We start from the raw sequence: 23,805 nt of genomic DNA on the forward strand, positions 1-23,805 counted from the left end.
TCTAGAGAATAAAAATATAATCCTTCTAGACTTATAGTTTTAAATCTTGCTTTATCTACTAACTACTATCTTGGACATGTTTCTGTATCAGCATCTGTTGATCTAATTTATTTTTTTAAATGGGCTTCTTACATTTTATTTCATGAGTGTATTACAGTGTATTTAACCCTAGTTTGGAAATGTTTCTGATCCCTCATGAAGGGAAAGCCTGTGTCCTTAATTCTGTTTTTATTTCCCTTATCCCCAAATAGCAGAGGCTTCTGTGACCCTGTACAGTGTAAATTGGTAGACCAGAAGTGTAGCAACATAGTGTCACAGCAGACACCCTCCCTTTTGGGGCTGGTAGAGGAGTGATCCCTCCTTTCCTTGCAGGAAGTACTTGGTTTGTTTGCTTTCCTGAAAAATGGAAGCGTTTGCGGCCGCCTGATTGTAGCTTTTCCCAAAGTGGGGGTGGGCACCAGGCTCTGTAGAGCAGGGCAGCACACCTTAGTGGCCAGCAGAGGGTCAAAAATAAGAGAGTGACAGCGTCTGACCCTAAGGCCCCCAATGGCCAAATTGGCAGCAGCGTCTGCCCAAGCCATCACAGCACAAGTCAGCCTGAAATTTGTCTCCATTAGGGTTTGGCGTGTGAGGTTTAGGATGGTTCTTTGGTTTCCAGCGTGGCGTTATTCTCAGTCGCTTTGACTTGTCTTTATTTCTTGCCATTTTCCAAGTTCAGTAATTCAGATGTGAACTCGAGTCTGGTACTTTCCTTCCAGAAAGCAAAGCCCTGAAGTCGCATTTCTCTGGGCTGAGGTGTGGGATGCCTTCTGAAGTGCCGTGGGATGGCCTCTGAAAGCAGGACTTTCCCAAGGCAGGATGAGCAGATTTTGAAAAAATGGAACCCAGGTGGAAGTCATGAGATGAACATAGCTTTCTACCTGAAGAAAAGCAGGAATAAAGCTTCCTCACAGATAAAGTCTTGGAATGAGAAAAACAACTAACAAACGAAAAAGGAAAACCAAAAAAGACCTCCAAAACTCAAAACCAAAAAAAAAAAAAAACCCAACCCCAAACCAAAAACAACAAAAACGAAAGGACAAGCAAAAAACCCTCCCCAACCCCCAGTTCCTTGTTAGTTTTCTTTATAGAGCAGTGCATGTGAATTAGTGCTGGATGCAATGTGCCTTTTTGTTTTCCTTAATTTTCCTGTCTTTCTCCTTCTCCCAAGCCTCTGAAGAGGAAAGCGGAAAGCCTTTCCAGTGTCCCATTTGTGGTCTGGTTATAAAAAGGAAGAGTTACTGGAAGCGGCACATGGTGATTCACACAGGTTTAAAAAGTCATCAGTGTCCGCTCTGTCCGTTCCGGTGTGCTCGCAAGGACAATCTCAAATCCCACATGAAGGTAAGCCCCTTGCGGACGGGAAGGCGAGGCAGGCACAGCCAGGGCCCTCGCACCAGCCGGGGTCTGAGCTCAGGGTCTAAGGTAGAGTGCGATGCGGGTAAAAGGATCCGCGTTGGAAAGGATCTCGTTATAAGCATCTTCATGTCCATTGGACAGCCCAGAACTGAAAGGCAGAGAGCAGCTTCAGCAGCCAGATAATAAATGTCGTGTAGACCCATCCGTTCCTATTGGGGATCAGCAGCCTAACCTGGCCTTGCAGGGTGATGCATTTGGAGGCACTCAGAGGAAAACTTGGGGAGGAGTAAAAAGCAGGGAGAGAGGTTCAGGAAGAGCTGTTGGACCTGCCCCTCTTCCTAGACGGAGCGCCCTCTTCTGTTGCTTCAAACCCAGAGGCACACCCAGAGACATCGTACAGGAAGTGTGAGGAAGTTGAAAGTCATCTGGGCTTTAACTTCCATGCTGTGGCAGGCTTGGGGGCCATTCCTGACAAGACTGGGTCCCTTTGAGGTGTCAGGGTTTGAGTTTCATAATTCCCAGGGTCACACTTAGCAAACATGGAAGATATTTTTTTCAGTGTTCTATTAGGGACAGTCGGAGGCTTATGCCTGTAACGGGCATATAGGGAATTGTCTAGACTACATGCCACTCTTAAGTGAGCTGGGGGAAAACTTCGGCAGCTAGATAGTCCTTTTAGCAGACTCTATTAATGCTAATTTTGTCTGAAACGCAAAGAGATCCAGTATCTGAGATGCAAGAGATCAAAAGAGCATGGGCTTTTGATTTTGACAGGCCTGCCTTTAAACCTTATTGTGCAACTTACTGGCTAACTGGCTGTGAGCAAATGCGTCTTTAGACTCAATTTTCTCATCTGTTAAATGGGAATAGTTACGTCCATCTGGAAGGGATATCATTAATATTTAAGGAAATAGTGGCGAAGTATTCAACACAGAAATGTGCAGTGGTAGTTGTTTGATGTTAGCAACTGTTGTTGAACACCTTAATAGTAATAACCATCATCTTTACTGATACTTGCAGTAGCCTGGCTGCCAACATTATTTGTAAAGTGTTTACTATCCTGCTGTAGGAAGTGTAATGTGTAATGTAAAGTGTAACATAATGAGATAGTAGCTTTTCTCAAATTCTTGTAGTCTCATACTTCTAAATAGATCAGGAATCATTGTTTAGAACTGTAGAAATAAGAGTGTGATCGGACAGAACCTCTACTGACATTAGGAAATAACTTGGAAAGTTAAAAAAAAAAAAACAACCATAGTATAACTTGTTTTCTACCCTTTGTCTTTGTCTCTAGCGGGTATAACGTGCCCTTCATCATCAGAATCCATTTAGCCAGGGGTTCTGGTTGGTAGAATTTTAATGAGCCGACTCAGGTTTTGTACTTGAACCCTCTTCATCCTCTGTCACCTCTCCCAAAGCAAAATCTTGTATTTTACACCGGCATAAGTGGGGAAGGAGACTTTCAAAGAAGTTCGTTTAAAACTAAAATTTGCTTCCGTTACTATGCCCTTACACTCGGATTTAGAAATCAGGCCTGGCAAATTTAAAGCTTCACTGAGCAGAAAACTTGCATCTGGCCTGACACCTTGTAAGCCTGGTTTCAGCTCATGGTCACTTAAAACAACCTATTTATAAACCCATGGGGGAAAAAAAAAATAAAAGCTGGGTTTTCAATAGCAGGAACTAGTGACCCTGAAACTGCAGGGAGATGAGTGGGGTGCCTTGGTGATCCAGACGGTCGGCCACAGCAGCATCACAGATGAGAGCAGGGAGATGAGTGGGGTGCCTTGGTGATACAGACGGTCGGCCACAGCAGCATCACAGATGAGAGCAGGCAGGGCTCTGCAGGTCGTGGGGTCCTAGAATGCTTTCAGAACAAATCAATAACCAGTACAATGAAGCAGTTGTGGGAAGTGACTACTTTATTCAAACGCATGGTGTCCTAACCTGTTGAGCTTTTGAGGAGAGATGTATGAGAAGGGCTCATGCAAGTTTAATTCCTCAGACGGTGTACACTTTCTTGTCTGTTCTCCACGTCACTTATGGGCTCATGGTTTTTGCTTTCATCAGAGAATTCATGATTTAATTTTGATGAGATAGACTTTAATTTTGCTAGATTTTGAAAACATGGTCTACAGAGAAATATCATGGTGGTTTCCTTAGGAATAGATATTGTCTGCTCTGTTCCCCAGACGCTATGGTAGGAACAGATTTCCTAGAATAAATCCTGCCTCAGAAGCAGAGGCAGTATTGCCTAAAGGTTAATATCTCAAACCCCGTGGTCAGGAAAACAAAAACAAAAAAGCCTTAGTTAGACTCTCAGTAGCTGTGGAGCTTTGGGCAAATCATTTAACCTCTCCAAGCCTCTGTTTCCGTTCTTAGAGATAGGAATCGTATGATACATCTCATGGAGTTGTTATTAGGGTTAAATGAAATAATAGATATAAAGCACTTAATATGATGCCCAGCGTGAAGAAGCCTTCAATAAATGTGGCTACTATAGTAATTACTATCCAAAAGCCATGTGAATATATATTAACATTTACATTTAGAAATAAATCGATGACACGGCATAAAAGAATGACTCTAAATTTTATTGCTTTTCTCTCTTTGTGACACAAAGAGAATTTAGAAAAACCGATGAAAAGAATCTGAAAGTGGCCCTTAATCCCATCACGTAGAAATAACCATTATTACCATGCTAATCTGTAGCCTTCTGTATTTATTATATAGATTTACTTAAGGAACAATGGGATTCTAAGGGATTTGTTCAACTGTAGTACTTACTGGGTTCTAGGCACCGTACATTTTCTGAGAGGCTGCCTCTTCTTAATATATCATGCAAATGTTTTTATGGCTTGCTTCGGAAGGAGCTTGTAAATGCCTCCAGCTTCCTCAGGGTTATCTTAGATTTCCATTAAGTCTTTTACAACTTTCCTGGATGAGTGAGCATACAGGAATTCAATACGGAATTCATAAGAGAAGGTGAGGAGGGCGGAGAACAGGAACACGGGTGAAGAAGCGGCTCGACGCAGGCAGGGGTCGGGGCGCCGAGTTTTCCAGACTTAGGTGTGCCAGGCAAGGCAGCGACTGCTGGGCTCGCCCGCTCCCAGCCTGCCTGGTCCCCTAAGTAGGGTGAGTGGAGGAGATGTTGTTCCCCAAACTGTCCGACTGCTGCGCAGGAGATGAACACACCGACGCAGCGGTCTTTAAACTCCTTGTGGTGGTGACATGCACTCTCTGTGCAGGGCGGCCAGCAGGCAGCCCATCTCTATGTGACCTGGAAAGAAGGACACGCTTTAGTCAAGTGTTTCTTGACCGTAGCCGACCGAGAGCGATTTTGAAGGCGATGTCAGGCTAAAGAGAGTACAGATGATCCCAGAAAGGGCTTTTATTGTCAGGAGAGCAGGGACAAGCCTTCCGTCCAAGGCCAAATGCAAACTCGCGCCCCTCTGGGCAGGTCTAGCCCAAATATAATGCCAAGTGTGACCATCAGCACCATATCCACTGTTTTTCTTTTCCACACTCACTCATTTCCCCACAACTAAATATAGCCAAGCCAGGCTCAGGTAGAAAAGGAGCTGTGCACGGGGCTTGGGCACAGACTCTTGAATCCAGGGCTCCCTGTTGGATTTTAGAACCTGGACCCCATCCTTTTTCTTTTCCAGAAGCTGCTTCCGGAGCTTTGTTCTTGGATTAGCGCCTGTCCTCTGCCAGGGCAATAGATGTCAGGACATTTCTGAAACGGGATCTATCCCACCACCCTGCTCCCGGGAATGGCGGAAGCTTTCTGCCTAGTGACCTTTACCACCTGGCTCTGGGGCGAGCCCTGGGTGGCACCTGTCAGGATTCCCTGGGGCTGTGACCGGAGGCCCCACAGGGTGCCAGCTCCCGCGCGGGGAGAGCTGGGCAGAAGAGAGGGTGGGGAATGGTCCCGATTGTGTGAGGGAGAAAGCAAGTGAACCCATCCTCTCCAGAGTGAAATCCTTTTGTTGTGAAAGAGTTGAGGCAGTCCTCAGCCGGCAACAAAGGGTCCGTGCCATCCTCCAGCCTCTCCCCACCTGGCAGGCGGAAAGCCTTTTAATGACCAAGGCTTTGCTGCAACTGAATTTAAGTGTATCTGGTTATTTCTTTGGAGAAATTCATGCTTTGGGGGACCCAGAATCTCTTCTGTTGTTTTTTTCAAAAAGCCACAGTGGGGTGCTGTAGCGACAGGATCTCACCATTAACTTTTAATTTCTTTGCTTTTGTTGGTCACTGAACATTATTTAAAAGTATGTTTTGGCTGGTGAATAATGCTTTTGGATTGCACTCAGAATGCATAAACAGCTGTAGTAAAACTTGCTCTCTTAGAAAGGAAGCCCACGCAGAGGGGCCAGGTGGCCCAGTGGATTAAGGAACCTTTAACCTTCATTCGACCTGGGTTCAAATCCTGCCTAGATCGCCAAAGTGGAGAGGTTGGTTTGACTCGGGGTTTGAATTCCATTCCCTCGTTTTTCCAGAAACCACACAGCTCCCCAAATCTTTTGGCCCAGATCTACACCATTGGCAGTTTCTGCTGGAGGGAGGGCCAGTCCTGAAATAGCAGGGTGGAGCAGGTCAGTGCTCAAGTACACTGGCAGAGATGAATGGGGAAGTTACAAGCTTGCTAGCACCTGCCAGCTCCAAGTCTGGCTCAGGCCAATGCAATGATTTCCTCACTTTTTCAAGCCCTTAATTTGATTATGACAGGAAGGAAAGGAAAGTTTCTTCCCATTTTTACAGGTATTGTGCAGGCAAGGCTGGAACTGGGTTTCCAAGTCTGCATTCCTTCACTGTAGACATGCCTGTCTAGAGCCTGCTAGAAAGAACCGTATCTGGCTCTGGTTTCATCTCGCTGAGACGGTTTGGTGGGCATCAGCCTCTGGTTTTTCTCCCCTCTGCTCCTTCTTTTTTTTTTTTTTTTTTAGAAGCTGCCTGTAGATAGCTGGAGGAATACAGAAAGGAAGGGTGTCTTAGAAGCTTAGAGAGTTGCTTTTATTTATTATTTTTGTCCACATTGCACAGCATGCGGGATCTCAGTTCCCTGACCAGAAATCGAACACATGCCCCTACAGAGGCAGTGCGGATTCTTAGCCCCGTGACCACCAGGGAAGTCCCTCCCCTTCTGCTTTCTTTATATGTCCTTTCGCTCCGGCCACGTGCTCCAGGGTCTCGATTTCTCTATGAAACGGGAATGCCCTGGAGGCGTTATTTTCCCCAGTCTTAATTACCTAGAGCAGCATTTTTGAAAGTGGAAATTATGTTTGCAAAGCATAACTACTTCTCCGGGTGGTGATAATTGGGTCCATGCAGCATATTATATTGTGAGAGGAATTACTTGACAGGGTACCTCTTTTGACCACCCCCCCACCAACTGGTAATTATGTGAGTTCCAATTGTGCTGGGTTTATAAAGTTTTCTTTGAAGACATCAGCGGAGATGGGATGACTAGAACATGAGGAGGATTCTACCCTAGACAGTCTCCATGGGCAGACAGAGTCCCCGGTTGAGTTGATCTGCTAACGGACTCTCAACCTGTGTGGACCCCGCTCTGTGTTTAGGGATGACCCTCATGACCTGAGGCACACAAGGAAGTGCTCCTCTGGTGATACGACTCCGTGGGCCAGGAAGGGAGTGGCAGCCCTGTCCCAGTATCCTTGCGTGGAGAATCCCATGGACAGAGGAGCCTGGCGGGCTACGGTCCACAGGATCGCGAAGAGCCAGACGGGACCGAGCAGCTAAGCGACGCGGAAGTGCAGAGCGTGGGGGGAGAGCAGGGCGTTCGGTGTCGGCGCGCGACGGCCAGCTCACTCTCGTTGCTTCTCCGCCAGGTTCATCAGCACCAGGACCGGGGAGAGACCTTTCAGTGCCAGCTCTGCCCCTTCACGTCCTCCCGCCACTTCAGCCTGAAGCTCCACATGCGTTGCCATCAGCACTTCCTGCGGACAGAAGCCAAGGTGAAGGAGGAGATCCCAGACCCCGAGGTCAAGGGGCCGCCCCACCTCAGTGACAGTGCCTGCCTGGGGCAGCAAAGGGAAGGAGGAGGGACAGAGCTAGTGGGGACCATGATGAAGTCCAGCACTCCAGAGAGGACTAGCCAGGGTGGGGCTGGCGTCTCACCTTTGCTGGTGAAGGAGGAGCCCAAGGAAGATAACGGCCTGCCAACCTCCTTTCCTCTGAATGCTACTGACAGGCCAGCCAACCACACAAAGCTGAGAGAGCCCTCCGAGTTCGCGGCCAACAGTGCGTCCGCGTTGTTCAGCCAGGACATCTCTGTTAAGATGGCGTCTGATTTTCTCATGAAGCTGTCAGGTACTTGAAGAGGGGTGTCCCCTCTCTCTCTCTCTCTCTCTCTCATTTTCTCTCTATCTACCAGTATTCGTAGCTTTACAATGAGCTGGTAGGACCAGGTGATCTCAAGGTCCCTCTAAATGACAATTGTCTGCACGCTCATACATTTTCTCCTTGAGACTATTTTTTTTTTTAAACAGTCCTATGGAAGTAGGCATGGCTATGGTTTGGGTCTCAAAACAACAGAGATTGTTGATTTCTTTCTGGTTTTCCCCTGTTACGGGTCCTTGCTGTGGGGGACAGGTCACAGGGGAGCCAGGTTGGTGACAGTTCTTTGTGTGACCTTGAGCCCTATTTAACTTGTCTCTCCACTGACCTTAAACCGTATTTGACTTGTCTCTCCACTGGGTTCTTTGAAAGGGCTTGTGCAGGACATCTTGCTTTGCGTATACTCAAGTTCACGATTGCCTTGATGTAAAAGATTCTAAAGGACATATACACAGAGTACTATTAGAAAGTTTTTAGAGTTTTAAAATTTGAGCAGATGATAAAATTATCTTTAGGTTTTGTTTTTTCTAATGGAAAGTTTTTCATTGTGGTAAAAAAAAAAAAATGAAATTTGCCATTGTAACCATTTTCAGGTATGCAGTTCCTTAGCATCAAGTACATTTACATTGCTTTGTAACCATCACTACCATCTGTCTTCAGAACTTTTTCATCTTCCCAAACTGAAGCCTTGTACCCATTAACCAAGAATTCTTCCTTCCGCTCTGCCCTGGTAATCACTATTGTACTTTCTGTCTCTGTGAACATAACTGCACTAGGAACCTCATGTAAAGTGGAAGTTTAACAAATTGTTAATGTTCTTTTGCAGCTGCCTCAATGCTTTTTAGAAAGAAGTTGTAGTATGTCATAAAAATGTATTACTAATTGATACCACTTTCACCATCGAATTGTACATGATGTTTCATTTAGGTTTTTTTTCCTCCTCCTCCCCCCCAATTTCTTGGATTAAGTTGTGGAACTGAACAGGGAGTGTCATGATGCCAAAGGAGCACTGTTTTTCCTGACTTTTTTGTGATGAGAAAACATATTGTGGGCCTGTGCGGCTCCTCATTATTTTTTTTAAAGAGATGTAGAGGGTGGGGAAAGGTCGGCTGAGAATTGGTTCTGTCTCTCAGTAAAGACGGCAGGCCCCACCATGATTTCCAAATGCCATTTCAGCTCTTTGGAGATTGACAATACCCTTTTAAATGGAGAATAATTGGTGACCACCTTCCTTTAAATGGACTGTGAGTCAAATTTCACTAAATGTCACCACCAGGTGAATTAGAGGTTCTGCTTCACTCTGAAGTCCCTTTGCTCAGTGACACGTCAATCAGGTCTTCTGGAATGTTCCCATCACCCCAGGTCTGTGCCCCTCAGGAGTGCTCAGGGCTGGTTGGGAGAAATAAGGAAAGGCAGGGGATGGAAGTGAGGCATCGCAGAAAGAACTGAGATGGAGTGTCACAGGGAGGCACCCTACCCCGCACGACTGGTGAGCATACCCTACACCGTGATGGCCAAGCGGCTGGAAGTCAGGTGCCTGGACCACAGCAACAAACAGTGATCGGTCCCTGCATTCTCCTCTCCCGTCCCAGCCTAGGGAACATGTGCTCCTGAAGACTCTGCATCTTATATAGAAACGTCTTTGGAGATGTGGGGAAAGTGTAGGCTTCTGGGTTTCGTTTTTCTGGAGAACCTTCAATTTTCACTTCTGGGAGAGCACTGGTTCTTTCTTGATAGTATGTCCCACCCATGTCAGAGCCAAAGGGGCTCCTTCTCTGGGCTCTTCTAGTGCTTCCTCAAGGGAAGGAATGCCGTGGTGGGCGTATTCACCTAGGATGGCTAAATGGGACATTTCCTTACTTAGCAGACAAGGGGGAAACCGGAGGGGTGAGTAGCTCGTAGGAAGAAGGTGCCTTCTTTACTCCAGGACTCCAGAAAGTTTTTAAATGTTGAGGAAGGTGAGAGAGGGTGGAGGAAGGCTTGATAATACACGACTTCTGGTGGGCTTAGCTATGAGTGCCCCACGGACGCAGTCTCAGGGAGTGTGAGGTAAGACCTGTGACTGCTGCAAGCCAGGCTTGCAAACAGGAGAAACACAAGAGGCAAAGCCAGTCGGATGGTTGGGGTGGAAAGCCATGCGCCCAGGCCTTCTCCTCTGATCTGTTTTCTCAGTCGGCTATTAACGGGGACTTGTTTACGGGTTTGGCAGTCGCAGTATTTACCGACTGATCAACGGGCATAAGAAAACAGATAACAAATGCACGCTGTTTATGCAAAAGGCCCGTGCAGCTATTTTATGGTGGCTTACTAGAGGTCCTGAAACCTGACTTGTGTGCACTGTTACCTAGCAACCTGTTAGAAAGTCACCGGGGAGTGAGATGCATCGGTAATTTTTGTGTGTGTGCATATTTGGATGTAAATGTAAACTTGGTGACAGTACAGCGCAGCCCACGGGAGGAGAAGAGACGTGGAAAGGAAAGGAATACATTTTCAGGGGAGAAGGGGTGATTATTATTTTTTTCTTCCACTTGCTGTCTGGTTGATCAGAGTCCTATAATTGATAGCGGCTCTCGCCAGGGTACTCCACCTGGCTGTGTCCGTGGCTGTGATCCCAGGACCAAAGGGCCAGACCCCGGGGAGCTGTGGCTGAGCTTCTAGCTCTTTCCCTTATCAGATGTCGGGTTAGCATTGGGCCTCGTCCCCCAGCCTCATAACGGTGCCATTGTTCTCATCTTGGATTTTTGAGCCAGGCTCTGTGCGTGCACCTGCTGGGACCCTGGGTGCAGCTGTTTGTGGACACCGGGGCTGGGAGCCTCTGCCAGCCACGTCACTGCAGAACTGGAGCACAGTGACAAATTCAAGCGTGTCCGTATCGTCTTGTTTTCAAAAGCGAGATGGAGAACACTTGATTCTTTCTTGCTTGGTGACTAAGGGGAGTCTTTCTTGCTCCTTCAACACACGTTCAACACACAAATGACTTTAAGAGAACCCAGGAGGATGAAAGGGCTTCCGAGGTGTTGCTAGGGGTAAAGAATCTGCCTGCCAATGCAGGAGATGCAAGAGAGTGGGTTTGATCCCTGGTTCGGGAAGATCCCTTTGGAGTAGGAAGTGACAACCCACTCCAGTATTCTTGCCTAGAGAATTCCATGGACAAAGGAGCCTGGCGGGCTACAGTCCATGGAACCACAGACTCGCTGTGCAACTGAACATACACAGGAGTATTAAAAATCGCTGGTGGAATGCTGTTTTAAGGGGACTCGAAGGCCGCCCATCCCAATCCCCATTTTGAGGTTTCCCAGCATCTGTGATTGTGAAATCAAACCCCTTCCCCAAGCTATCCAGTCTTCTCCTGCCTGAGCCCACCCTTAACATTCCTAAGTCCTTCGAGATTAACGTTTCCTAGGACCAAGGCTTCCCAGGCTCAGCACTGTAATTGCCTCGGAGGAGAAGATGGGGCAGCCCTTGCTGATGGCTTTCTGGGATGATGGCAAAGATAATTTTGAAAACTCTGCTCTGCGTTTCAGCCTAGGAAACAAGCCTTTGAGGGCTGCAGCCTGCGTGTTTGCCCAGATCTCTCTTGGAATCCAGAAGACAGAGGCAGACTGTCTCATGTCGGGGCGAGGGCTTCAGTAGCCACGTGGCTGGGGCTTTGCAAGGGAGAGGAGGTTAAATTCCTACAGTTCTGTGCCATCTCCCCTTAGTCTAGCAGCAGTGTTCACCTTGACTGACATTAGACTTACCTGGGAAGCTTTTGTTTTTTACATGCCAGGGTCCAGCCGCACTGCCAGAAATTATGATTTCGTTGGTCTCGAGTAGGACCTAAACATTGGAGTTTTCTTTAAAATCCTCAGATGATTCTAAAAATGCAGCAAGGCCTAAGGACCACTGACGTGGAAGCTGCACTTGATACCTGTTTTGTTTGTTTGTTTCCAGTATAGTTGTAGTTTTTTTTCAGTACAGCTCTCTCTGTCCTAGACCCTGAAAAGGGCCTGGTGCTGTGGGTTGGGTCAAGGTTGACCTGAACTGGAGGCCTGGCTGAGTCATGGTCATTGAGCCCCATGTTTCCCCTCGTGGGGCCACATGACAGGAGAATTAAAACAAGCATCTGGATGTTCTGCAGTTAGAATTAGAAAATCTTGAGACTCATCTGTAACATCTAGGAACTGGGAGGATCATCATTAGACGCCTGATTAAAAGTTGCCTGCTGTGGCCTTACATCACTTCTCTTTCTGAAAAAACACACTTTTCAAGCTATCACATGTAAATCTAACTCTCCAAATTAGAACCAAGCAGTTGACAGAAACTTGGCACCTCAGTTGTTGGCTGTGAATATCTTTTTAATCTTCTTGTACTGGGTTTTTTGAAAATAAAAAGATACAAGTCATTTCAACTATTTTTAGTTTGGAAACTGGCCAAAAAAATGTTCTGTCTCCCGCATTCTATTAATTTCATAAAATTGAGGCTGAAAACATCTTAACCATGAGAGGTGGATTTCAGAAAGCACTGACTTGCAAATGAGTCCGAGCTGAATTGTTTCAAATGTGTTAGGAGCTCAGCGGTAAAATGGCAAAGGTTTTCTTGAATCAACAACGGGGAACTGGTGAATGTTTGTGTTGTATCTTGCGGGTTCCCATGGGCCTTTGCTCTGCCACCTCCATCTATTTCCCAGAATTTTATGCATCTGTAATTACAATACGATTTGTCTGTAAAGGGCAGCTCCTTATCCAGTGATACCTTTGTTTGTGCTGCCGAAGAAGGAGGGAGCCAGGAGATGCCTGTAAACGAGGCATCCTTATTACCTGCTGACTCTGATTGGCTGTCAAACATCTTAGCATCTTTCTTCCAAAGAAAAGTCAGTTTTCTGCCATTCATGACCTTAGGTTTCACTGCCATTAGGCAGAGCTCTCCTTTTGCCTAAGAATGCCTTCCAGAAAGGTTTATTTTGGGCAGCCTTCCTTTGCATCTTCAGTGTGGCCTTTCTTAAGCCTGCCTGGCTTTTCTCATGATGAGCACTCAACTGATCATGTGACTAAAATTCCTCGTGTCAGAAGCCACTTTAAGGGGCCTCCCTCTTTGTTGAAATCCTGGATTTTACCGAACTGGTGGGTGATTTGTGTGAGAGAGAGTATGTGGCTCTTTCCTGTTTTTCAGTGACTTGCAACTCCACGAGACAGGGGCTGATCTGAGTCACAAAAGGGGGCAGGTGGTTGTTACAAGAAAATGGGGCCTGGAGTCACACACTCACGTGCTCAGGCTTCCAGGGATGGAGGATTTGTGACACTGACTAATTGTTTATGGTTTTTCCTGAACAATCAGTTGCTTAGTGCCTTGTTATTGTTGTTGTTCAGTTGCTAAGTCACATCTGACTCTTTGTGACCCCGCCAGGCTCCTCCATCCTCCTCTGTCTTCTGGAGTTTGCTGAAACTCCTGTCCATTGAGTCAGTGATGCTAGTTAGCACAGTGCCTGCTCCAAGCCAGTGAACCCAGTTGAACTTCAAACAACCCTAGAGGAAGACACTATTAGTGTTCCCATTGTACAGATGAAAACTGAGAAACAGGGGCTAAGACACTGGGTCATGTTTATACAGCTAATAGGAGTTGGGACTGGGGTTCCAATCCAGGCAGTCAGGCTCCAGCATCCCCTCTGCCAAATCACTAAGTAAGAAGTGGTGAAACCAGAAGTTGGCTCTGCCCTCTGTCCTTGTTGTTGTAGTAAAGTCAGAGGCCCCAGCAAGGGAGCCCTTCTCTGAATCTCATACCTTAGAAACTGTACTAAGGCTCTTAGGCTTCTCACCCATTGTTTAGTTCAAATAGAGCGGTGGTGGTAAGGCCAGTTACGGTGTGCCTTCAAATACAGTTATCTTGTAACAAGCATGTAGTTGAGGAAATCAAGACAGCAAGTCAGTAGTATAGAGGTGCTGCCACTGGAATCCAGACATTTCTTTCCTCACTGTGCTGGATAAGGTTTACCTGGTTCTAGAATTGTCCACAGAGTAACTTTGTATCTTGATAGACTTGGGAAAGTTGATCAAAGTCTGTGTTTCTGCACAACTGAATCCGGGTCATTTTCTGCCTTCCCTCAGAAGTTGCATTTTCTTCCACTCACTGCTGTTGTTACTCTTGTTGCTGCTTCTGCTATCGTCCTGAGCCTTATTACTGATCAGATGGGTTTACAGTGAGCCAGGCGCTGTGCCAACGACTCGATGTAATTTCTCAGTTAACCCTCCCAATAGCCCAATTAATGTTAAACCTATTTTATAGACCAGGAAGCTGAGGCTTAGAAAGTTTCAGAGGCAAGGGATAGAGCAAACTGCCTAACGGCAAAGCTTGGCTCCTGAGCACTTAATGAGCTATTACCTAATTTTTTTTTTTTTTCTCTGTTGAGCGAAGTGTCTTTTGACCTCCGTCTGCTTTACTGTTTATTTTCCTTGGCTTCAAACCATGGCATCCTTTTTAATGCATGCTAATTCAGTCACTAATCTGGTTAAATTTTTTGTGTCTTCAAAATACACCCACAGTCTGTCCTTTGGAGGGCAGCCTCTCTGGGGGCCGTCACCCTCACGTGTAATCAGCTTGCCCCTCCGGCTCCCTCCCTGATGCCTCTCGCCACCCTAGGAGCATCCCCCTTCCAGGCTGCCAAGGCGTTAATGGACCTTTCCAGTGCTTCTGACGTCAGGTTGTGCCCAGCCCTGGCTCCTTTCTACTGAGCAACTGTATCCCCTCTAAAGAAAAATGCTGAGTCTTCACCAGCGCATAGACACACCCCATCATTTCCATTTACCTGCCTTCAGTCATGCTCCAGGAGTCTGGTCATTTGAACCATGGAGTTCCATGTATCCTTCTCCTGTTAGATAAAAGGGAGGGGGGGAGGTTCTAAAAAGAATTAATAATATTATTAAAACTAAAATAACTAGGAGATTCCCTGGTGGCCCAGAGGTTAGGAATCTGTGCTTCCACTGCAGGGGGCACATGTTTGATCCCTGGTTGAGGAACAAAGATCCTCGCAAAAAAAAGAAGAAAGAAAAAAACTAGTTTAATGCACCTCTGACCCCCAGTGGTTCTGTATCTTTGTAGAGAATTTCTAGCAATATTGAGGCTCCTTGCTGTGATACCTGCCCCTACTGTCCCCGCCCCAATTCTGCTCACTGTGCTGTCACCTCCGCTGAGTCTTAAGACCCAGGTTGGTAGTTGTATTATTGATTGTGTCTTAGTCTTGCCTCTTCAGCTCTGTTTCAGATTGCTGGGCGGGGTGGTGGGGGGTGGGCAGGGTTCAGGAAGAGATAATATTTCCTTTTTAATGTCTTTATCTTTGTACAGTATCGTCCACAGTGCATTCTGTGGTAGATGATAAGAAAGATGTTTCATTAGTCGTATCTATTCTGGAAGTCAGGTTTTCAGAGGTTGTGATGCTACTTCACTTAGAAAGAGAAAGATTTTCAAATTCACAACCAACTCTGTAGTGCTGTCAAGAGGCTGGATGGAAAAGATGATCCATGGAAAGAAAGCAAAAGGGAGCCTCCAACAGTGTGAGTACCTTGGTGTTGACCAGGAACTCGGCTGGTAGGGCCAAGTCTAGGAACCAGAGTCTTGCATGCAGTTAAGTAACAGCCTGTCTGCAATTTAGCAGCTCAACACAATAGCCGTTCACTTAGCTCACGAGCTCGGGCGTCTTTGCCCAGGGTGTTTCTTCAGGTCTCTCCTGGCCTGACTCATCGGTCACAGGACCTTGCCAGGCTGCTGGGGCATGGCTGGTCTCAGATGGCTCTGGCCGGGATGGCCTCTCTGTGTTCCCCAGGGTTTTCCATCCTTCAGTGGGTTTGCCTGAGCTCGCCCATGTGGCAGCTGGATAGAGCAGCAGTGCTTCTGGCCTCAGGGGGTTGGACTCAGAACCGGCCCAGCATCACTTCCACCACCTTCCAGTGATCAAAGCCAACCACAACTGCAGCCCAGATTCAAAGGGCAGGAGAATCTCCACCTCTTAATGGCAGGAGCTGTGGAGTCACATGACAAAACAGGTGGATTTTCAGGGAGAGAAATCACAATCATCGTTTGGTGGAGTTCTTCAGACTCTCTGGGTGGGTGTTGCATGAAGACAAAAAAAAAAAAAAACCAAAACATTACAATATCGGTGTGTGAACCAAACGTATAGTCATTTAAAATGACAGGTGGGGCCATCAAGAGGAGATGTCATTTGGGGCAGATGGGCACCGACTTCCCTGGAAAGTGCTGGAAATCTGTTATCCAATCATTAGTTTTTCTTCTTTCTGGTCTCAAGTCACCCCAAGCTGTTCCTACATATAAGTCACTTCACCACTTTCTGTACAATTTTTTTTTGATATGTTAATAGCATGAATTTACAATGCAGTTTTCTTTCCCGTTTACTCCTGGCTTGAGGCTTGATTGGTTTTTCAGTACTGGCTCTTCCTGCTTTTGACAAGGGAGAGATCCTCTCTGTTAAGTGCTGACTGCAGATAGCCACGCTTGCTCATTGTGTGTGGCTTGGAATAGTTTGGATCAGAGAAAAGCTTTATTTATTTATTTTAAAGGTCTGTGGTGTTGCTTATTGTTATTACCCTTGACCTTGCTCCAGAGGCACTTTTGTTTTCTCTTTGTTACTATGTCTATAATCGCAGTAGCTTCACAGGAGACTTGCGTGGTCCTGGTCTGGGGACATAGATCCTGAAGTGTGACTTAGGATTAGCTCATATGGGGATAAAAAATGTAATGAAATATAATGAGAAATATAAGATGGTTAAGACTTTCCTAAACACTAAATATAAAATGACTTAAGACCAATTAAGTGGTTTACCTTATGAGAGAACAAGATCTGAAAATATTTAGCTAATGTTTGAAACCTTCTATTTGACTATAATATGCTTCATTGTTATTAGCTATTATTTAATGAAATCTTGGCTTTCCTTATGACTTCAGGAGGCAATTTATTTTCTTCTCACACCAAGGGCATCAAGTAGTCAAAAAAAAAAAAAAAATCCCAGATACCCAAACAGATCATACATCCTTACATATGGTTACAAGGGAACTTGGGTCACTCTTAACAGCCCTGATTTGTAATCTGGAGAGTTGAGCTCTGATTCTATCATGAATGAGCTGTATGACTTTAAAAAGCCTGTATCATTCTCTGAGACTGTATTTTCTTATTGTAAAATAATGGGTTGAAAAACAGCAGTGATTTTCATTTTGTGTGTTTGTTTTTAAACAATTAAATCCATTTTTATCAAGCAAAATCTTAATGTGCAGACTCAATATATAAAGCACAAAAAATACATAATTTATGTATCTAAAAATTTAATCTTTTACGTTCTCATTTATTATATTTATTTCTTCTAAAAGTCCAGCAATTAGAAAAAAGTTGCTAAGTGATAAGCCCCAAACATAAAATTAGTGTTATGATGAGTGTTATGAGCAGTATTAGCATCTAGTATGTTTCTATAAATTTATTTTGCTGATTGCAGCTTCAAGAAATATCATTTACACAAGGGCATTGTGACAAATGAGATAATATTTTTAACAATTCACCTTGTAATTTTGTGATCCCTTTAATTAAATTTGTTCAGCTGCTTGAGAGTATGATAATAAAAAGGTTTTGCTTCTAAGTTGACACATTTAGCAACTGCCCTTATTCTTTATCATAATAAAGGGCAGACACAAACCATCCTAAACTTTCAATAGGCCCTAAAGCTATCTAAAATTCTATATTAACTATTTGGTTATTACTCAGTTGCTTTGCCGATGGTGCTAGTGGTAAAGAATTTGCCTGCTGGTGCTGGAGACTCAAGGGATGTGGGTTTGATCCCTGGGTTGGAAAGATTCCCTGAAGAAGGAAATAGTTACCCGCTCCAGCATTCTTGCCTGGGAAATCCCATGGACAGAGGAGCCTGGTGGGCTACAGTCCATGGGGTCGAAAAGAGTTAAACACAATTGCACACACATGAGCATTCATTACTCTTCTTAACTGATATTTGAAAGTTTATTTAATCTCTTTTTTCATCTACACAGTGGGAACAATGGTAGTACTACTTCAAGAGGTTGTTGAAAGGATCAGATAAATTAATCCAAATACTCCCTGGCCCATACTAAGTGAAAGTGAAGTTGCTCAATCGTGTCCGACTCTTTGCGACCCCGTGGACTGTAGCCCGCCAGGCTCCTCCGTCCATGGGATTCTCCAGGCAAGAGTACTGGAGTGGGGTGCCATTTCCTTCTCCAGGGGATCTTCCCGACCCAGGGATTGAACCCCGGTCTCCTGCATCACAGGCAGACGCTTTAATCTCTGAGCCACCAGGGAAGCCCACACTAAGTGCCCTATAAATGACAGCACCAACTATATCTGCATATGTGAACATGTTTATGTCTGTCAGCCATGGTCAGAAGCTTCATCACAGTAGACGCACTGGAAACTTTTCTTACATCTAGGTTAAGGCAGCGTTCCTCCACCAGAGGCATGCTCAGGGGGTAGTTGCAGTGTCTAGAGAAATGGTTTTCATGGCTGGGAAATGCTGTTGGCATATAATGGGTAGAGGCTAGGAATGCTCCTGGACCCCCTTCTATTTATAGGATAATTTCCCTAAAGCAAATTACCCAGCCCAGAATGTCAGTGTTGCTGAGGTTGAGAAAGCCTGATTTAAGGCATGCATGTAGACCCTACTGATGCCATAATTGTACATTTTACATGCATAGGCCTGAATTTTTGGAAAGCTTAGTGCATGTGCTCAGTTGCTTTATTCATATCTGACTCTTTTGTGACCCCGTGGACTGTCCCCTGCCAGGCTCCTCTGTCCATGGGATTTCCCAGGCAAGGAATACCGGAGTGGGTTGCCATGCCCTCCTCCAGGGGATCTTCCTGACCCAGGGCTCAAACCCGCATTTCCTGTGTCTCCTGCATTGCAGATGGATTCTTTACCACTGAGACACTGGGGAAGCCACATATAACCAAAATGCTGCCACTCCTATGAGGCAGGAAGAACAAGTGATACACCAGACTGAATTAACTTGTTAGCGTAAGTTAACCTATCAGTGGCCTCCAGTGAGAGGACATTTTATATATAACAGAGCTAAGGATCCACATTTTAAAATGAGCTTTTAAATTAAGTTAAATAATTTTAAAAGCTTCACTTTGAAACTGATATTTTTTGGAACCCCTGAAGCTTGACCTAGGGTTCCTTGGAATACTTTGAAAACCACCCATCTGCAGTCCCTTCCTGGTCCAAGAGTCTTTGGCTCTGCTTTAGGGGAGGTAGTAAATAAAATTCTCAATGGCCTAACTTTTTCATGGAGCAGCTCAGTAGTCACAAAACTGCCATACTCTGAACTGAAAGCGAGCTCTGTCTTATTAAACTCAGGGAAAGTGTCCTTTTCCTTCACCAGAGGGAATGGACAAGGCGAAACAGAAGCAGTCATGTTGCAAACTCTTCTTCTCCCGCCCTCTTAGATCTTGAGAAAATTCTTCCCTACCAGAAAATGTCCCTTTCTTTCAGGTTACATCCCACCCTTTCCTCATTTCTCACTAACGATGCTTAGTTCACGCCAGATCACTTCTGTCCAACGCCCACGGTGCAACTGCTTGGCTCAGTATCCTTAAAGGCACTTGGACTGTGTCGGAGAGAAAGGAGAGAGCTTGGGTGCGTTTTTAGCAAGAAACCCTGAAGTCTAGTGTCTGATTTGAAGGAGTCAGGCCCTTAACCTCTTGGGGCCTTGGTTCCTTCACCTCTAAGATGCTGCTGCTGCTGCTGCTGCTGCTGCTGCTGCTGCTAAGTTGCTTCAGTCATGTCCGACTCTGTGCAACCCCATGGACTGCAGCCCACCAGGCTCCTCCGTCCATGGGATTTTCCGGGCAAGAGTACTGGAGTGGGGTGCCATTGCCTTCTCTGCCTCTAAGATGAAGATGGTAATAATACTTGTCTCCTGTGGTTGATGGATCGATCGATTCCTGTATAACAATTCAAATGCTATTTGTGTGTGTCATTAAAACAAATAGTGGTCTTTAAAAAATATATATTTTATTTATTTGGCTGTGCTGGGTCTTAGTCGTGGTACATGGGATCTTTAGTTGTGACATACAATCTCTTAGTTGTGATGTGTGGGATTTAGTTCCCTAAGCAGGGATCGAACCCAGGCCCAGCATAGAGTCTTAGCCACTGTACCACCAGGGAAGTCTCCAAATAATGGTCTTTAAGGAAGTTATATAGCATTGTACTGGGGTCAGAGATGGGAGGGGCTTGGATGGAATCTAAGTGTGTATTGATGATACTGATGACACCTTGCTAGAACGATGGTTCCTTTTACAACTCATTAATGCTGGCCTATTAGAATTAGAAACTTGGAATCATTTTATCCTAGTGCCTTCCCCATTCCCTTCCCATATTAGCATTTATCTTGAATCCTTTCTAAATCCTGATTTAGAAAAAAAACTGATTTATTTCCTTTCAGTGGCAACCCAGCTCTGTTGAGTGCATTGACTTAACAGATATACATAATTTTTAGTCATAATTTTCTCAGGTCACAAAATGCTTGAACAGTGAGAGACAGGGGTCTCTTGGTTAGTTGGGCTTCCTTGCTGCGTTAAGTCGAGTGTCTGGAACCTTTAAGATACATAAACAGAAGTCAAGGCAGTTGCTGTGAAAGTTCTTTATGAATTGAGTTCCATATGTGCACAGATCTTCTTAGTGGTAAGACTGAAGCAAAGACTAGGTGGTGAGTCATAAATTACTGCTTTTCTCTAGCAATTTCTCCAAAGAGAAAGACAACATCTTTAGTTCTACCTTTCTCTGTAAAAGATAATAGGTTTTTTTAAAGTACAATAGTAAAAAATGATGGCAATTATTGTCATATTAATTTTAAAATATAAGGCTTTATATACTATTCTCAGTGCAAATATTTCTGGTAATTGAAAGAAAGCAGTGTAGCCTTCATATTGCTATTTTTATATCATCTATTTAGACCCAAGTGTTTGGGAAATTTAAACTTGGACGAATGAGGGTTTCCCACATATTTTTTGATATGTCATTAGCTACATTTATATCTCCCTAGCACATTGCTCATTTTATGCCATTCTTGACATTGTCAGAATGAAAACCAGGTATAAAGTACCTTGCAAATTTATAAAATAGCAACAAAAACAGCAACATACAGCTTGTGTATTTTTTTTTAAGTGTCATTGCAATTCTGTTAAATTTGGGTTGTGCTAACAATGCCAAATATCTTTTTTTCCCATTAAATCTTATATAGCATGTGTTCTGACTAATGCTCCCAAAAGCTTACCTTATACCTTCAGAGAACATTCGCTCAATGGTTGTCCTCTCCAATAGTTGGGATTTGTTTCTAGGGCTCCAGCAGTTTCTTATCTCTTTCCTAGCCTCACCTTAGAATTTTTTTAAGTTTCAAAAATAAAATATGCAGATCTAAAGCACTGCCAACAAAGGTCCATCTAGTCAAGGCTATGGTTTTTCCTGTGGTCATGTATGAATGTGAGAGTTAGACTGTGAAGAAAGCTGAGTGCCGAAGAATTGATGCTTTTGAACTGTGGTGTTGGAGAAGACTCTTGAGAGTCCCTTGGACTGCAAGGAGATCCAACCAGTCCATCCTAAAGGAGATCGGTCCTGGGTGTTCTTTGGAAGGAGTGATGCTAAAGCTGAAACTCCAATACTTTGGCCACCTCATGTGAGAGTTGACTCATTGGAAAAGACCCTGATGCTGGGAGGGATTGGGGGCAGGAGGAGAAGGGGACGACAGAGGATGAGATGACTGGATGACATCACCGACTCAATGGATGTGAGTCTGAGTGAACTCTGGGAGTTGGTGATGGATAGGGAGGCCTGGCGTGCTGCGATTCACGGGGTCACAAAGAGTCGGACACGACTAAGCGACTGAACTGAACTGAAAGCATTTTTAAAAATACATAACCACTCACTTTGTTTTGTTCCTTCCCAAAGAACTGAAGTTACAGACTTAATAGACAGCATCTATTTAATTACTCTGTGTCCACTAAATTAGGATACTCTTGGAAAATGTTTTATGAAGGATTCTGGAAGAAAGGCTTAGGTGAGAGAAACTTTAGGAAATGGCTGGTAAAAAGCCCTCCAGAAGTAGTTGAAAGGGGAGAAATGTGCTAAACAAACAGGATTCTCTTAGGAGTTACCTTCTGTACAGGTCCAAAACACGTGCTTGAACATTGCTCTAGGCACGGCTTTGTTTTCCTGGGTTTGGTTTCCAATGGCATTCTCCCCAGTGGACTAGATTTTCAGCAGTTTTCTGGAGATTCTTCTGGGTTCCTCCTTTAGTAATACCAAAGTCCAAGTAATCATTCAGAGACACCTCAATGAGAGTTGTAGTGTAGTAGCAGAGCCTTTAGCTTTCTCTGGGCTGGGAAGTTTTATCCCAGATCTAATGATACCTTGGGAAAGCACTTCTGATTGCCTTAGGTAAAATATTTTGGGATTCATGGTTCTTGTTTACCATGAGTTGTAATGGAGTGCCAAGAGATGTCACTGATTTGTGACCAACATATTTTATTCATTCAACAAATATATGTTGAGCACCTACTAAGTGTTGTTGCAGGCCCTGTTCTACACATTCAAGGTACTGCTGCTGCTGCTGTGTTGTTCCAAGCCCCGTTCTACACATTCAAGGTACATCAGCATTTATAAAAAAAGGTCATTGCCTGTGATGATGGGAAGTAGACAGGATGCAGTGAGCATCCGCTATCCATCCTAGCTCACTTTTGAAAAGCTTCACATACTCCCTGGGCTTCCCAGATGGCTCAGTGGATAAAGAACCCACCTGCAGTGCAGGAAATGCAGGAGATGCAGGTTCCATCCTTGGGTCAGGAAGGTCTCCTGGAGGAGGGCATGGCAACCAACTCCAGCATACGTGCCTGGAGAATCTCATGGACAGAGGAAACTGGCAGACTGCGGTCCATGGGGTCACAAAGAGTCAGACACGGCTGTAGCGGCTGAGCGTGAACGTACTCCCCAGACCTCAGGAAGGGTGCCCGTGACAGACACACCTCTCTTCATAAAGTGGAGCCCAGAGGCCCACCAGCCCGACACATGAGCTTCCTATTTGTTAAGTAAACAGGGCTTTTCTATTTCTTGACCCAAAAGGATTTTTACAGTGTCATTCACTTTGTAACTACCTGTTAAACTCTACATATCTGTTTTATGCACATTTTTGAATGACATTTTATTTCACAATAAAAAGAATTTTTTGAGGGAGGAAGTAGAAAATTAAAAAGAAATGAAACCCCATAAAGGTCATCGCCTTCATGAAAACCTATCTTTGAATTGGAGAAAGTGAAGTCGCTCAGTCGTGTCTGACTCTTTGCGACCCGTGGACTGTAGCCCACCAAGGTCCTCCATCCATGGGATTCTCCAGGCAAGAATACTGGAGTGGGTTGCCATTTCCTTCTCCAGGGGATCTTCCTGGCCCAGGGATAGAACCCACATCTCTTGTGTGTCCTGCACTGGCATTGGAGAAGTAGACCATAAATTGTTAACATAATAAACGAGAGAATGATGTGGTATGGGTTCGTCTGTTGGGGCTGTCTTGGCAGAATACCACGGCCTCGGTGGCTCACACAACAGAAATGTATTTCTCATCATTCTGGAGGTTCGCGATCAAGGTGCGGGCAGGTTTGGTTTCTCCTGAGGCCTCTCTCCTCGGCTCTGAGATGACTGCCTTCTTGCCGTGTCCCTCGTGGTCTTTACTCTGTGTGTGCACATCCTCTGTGCTGCGTTCATTCTCAGGACACCGATCATATTGTCTCAGGGTCACACCCAACCCTAACGGCCTCATTTAGCCAATTACCTCCCCGTCTCCAAATACAGTCACAGTGGAAGTTAGGCCTTCCATATATGTATCCGGGGAGGTGGGCAGACAAAATTCAGTCCACAGTGAAGTGTTTTCCGGTGATAAACATTTTGGAGTAAAAAGGAAAGTTGAAGTTGGGTAAGAGCGATTGGGGGTACTGTGGGGGTGGGGGTGGCAGTCTTGATTAGGATGGTCAGGGCCTTCATCGAGAGGGTGGTATTTTAG

At 45.1% G+C, this 23,805-nt stretch overlaps 1 protein-coding gene across 7 annotated transcripts in view; it reads left to right on the forward strand.

Moving 5' to 3' along the window:
• The window catches only part of ZNF827 (zinc finger protein 827), a 187,993-nt gene that overhangs the window by 49,438 nt on the left and 114,750 nt on the right, over positions 1-23,805 (forward strand). For all 7 annotated transcript variants that reach the window (XM_069558545.1, XM_069558546.1, XM_069558547.1 and 4 more), the window contains exons 3-4: positions 1,211-1,383; positions 7,251-7,731. In XM_069558545.1, the coding sequence (XP_069414646.1) occupies positions 1,211-1,383; positions 7,251-7,731 (654 nt within the window). The remainder of the gene's footprint in view (positions 1-1,210; positions 1,384-7,250; positions 7,732-23,805) is intronic.

The sequence above is a fragment of the Ovis canadensis genome, chromosome 17 (genome assembly GCF_042477335.2).
Source record: "Ovis canadensis isolate MfBH-ARS-UI-01 breed Bighorn chromosome 17, ARS-UI_OviCan_v2, whole genome shotgun sequence".
NCBI lineage: Eukaryota > Metazoa > Chordata > Mammalia > Artiodactyla > Bovidae > Ovis > Ovis canadensis.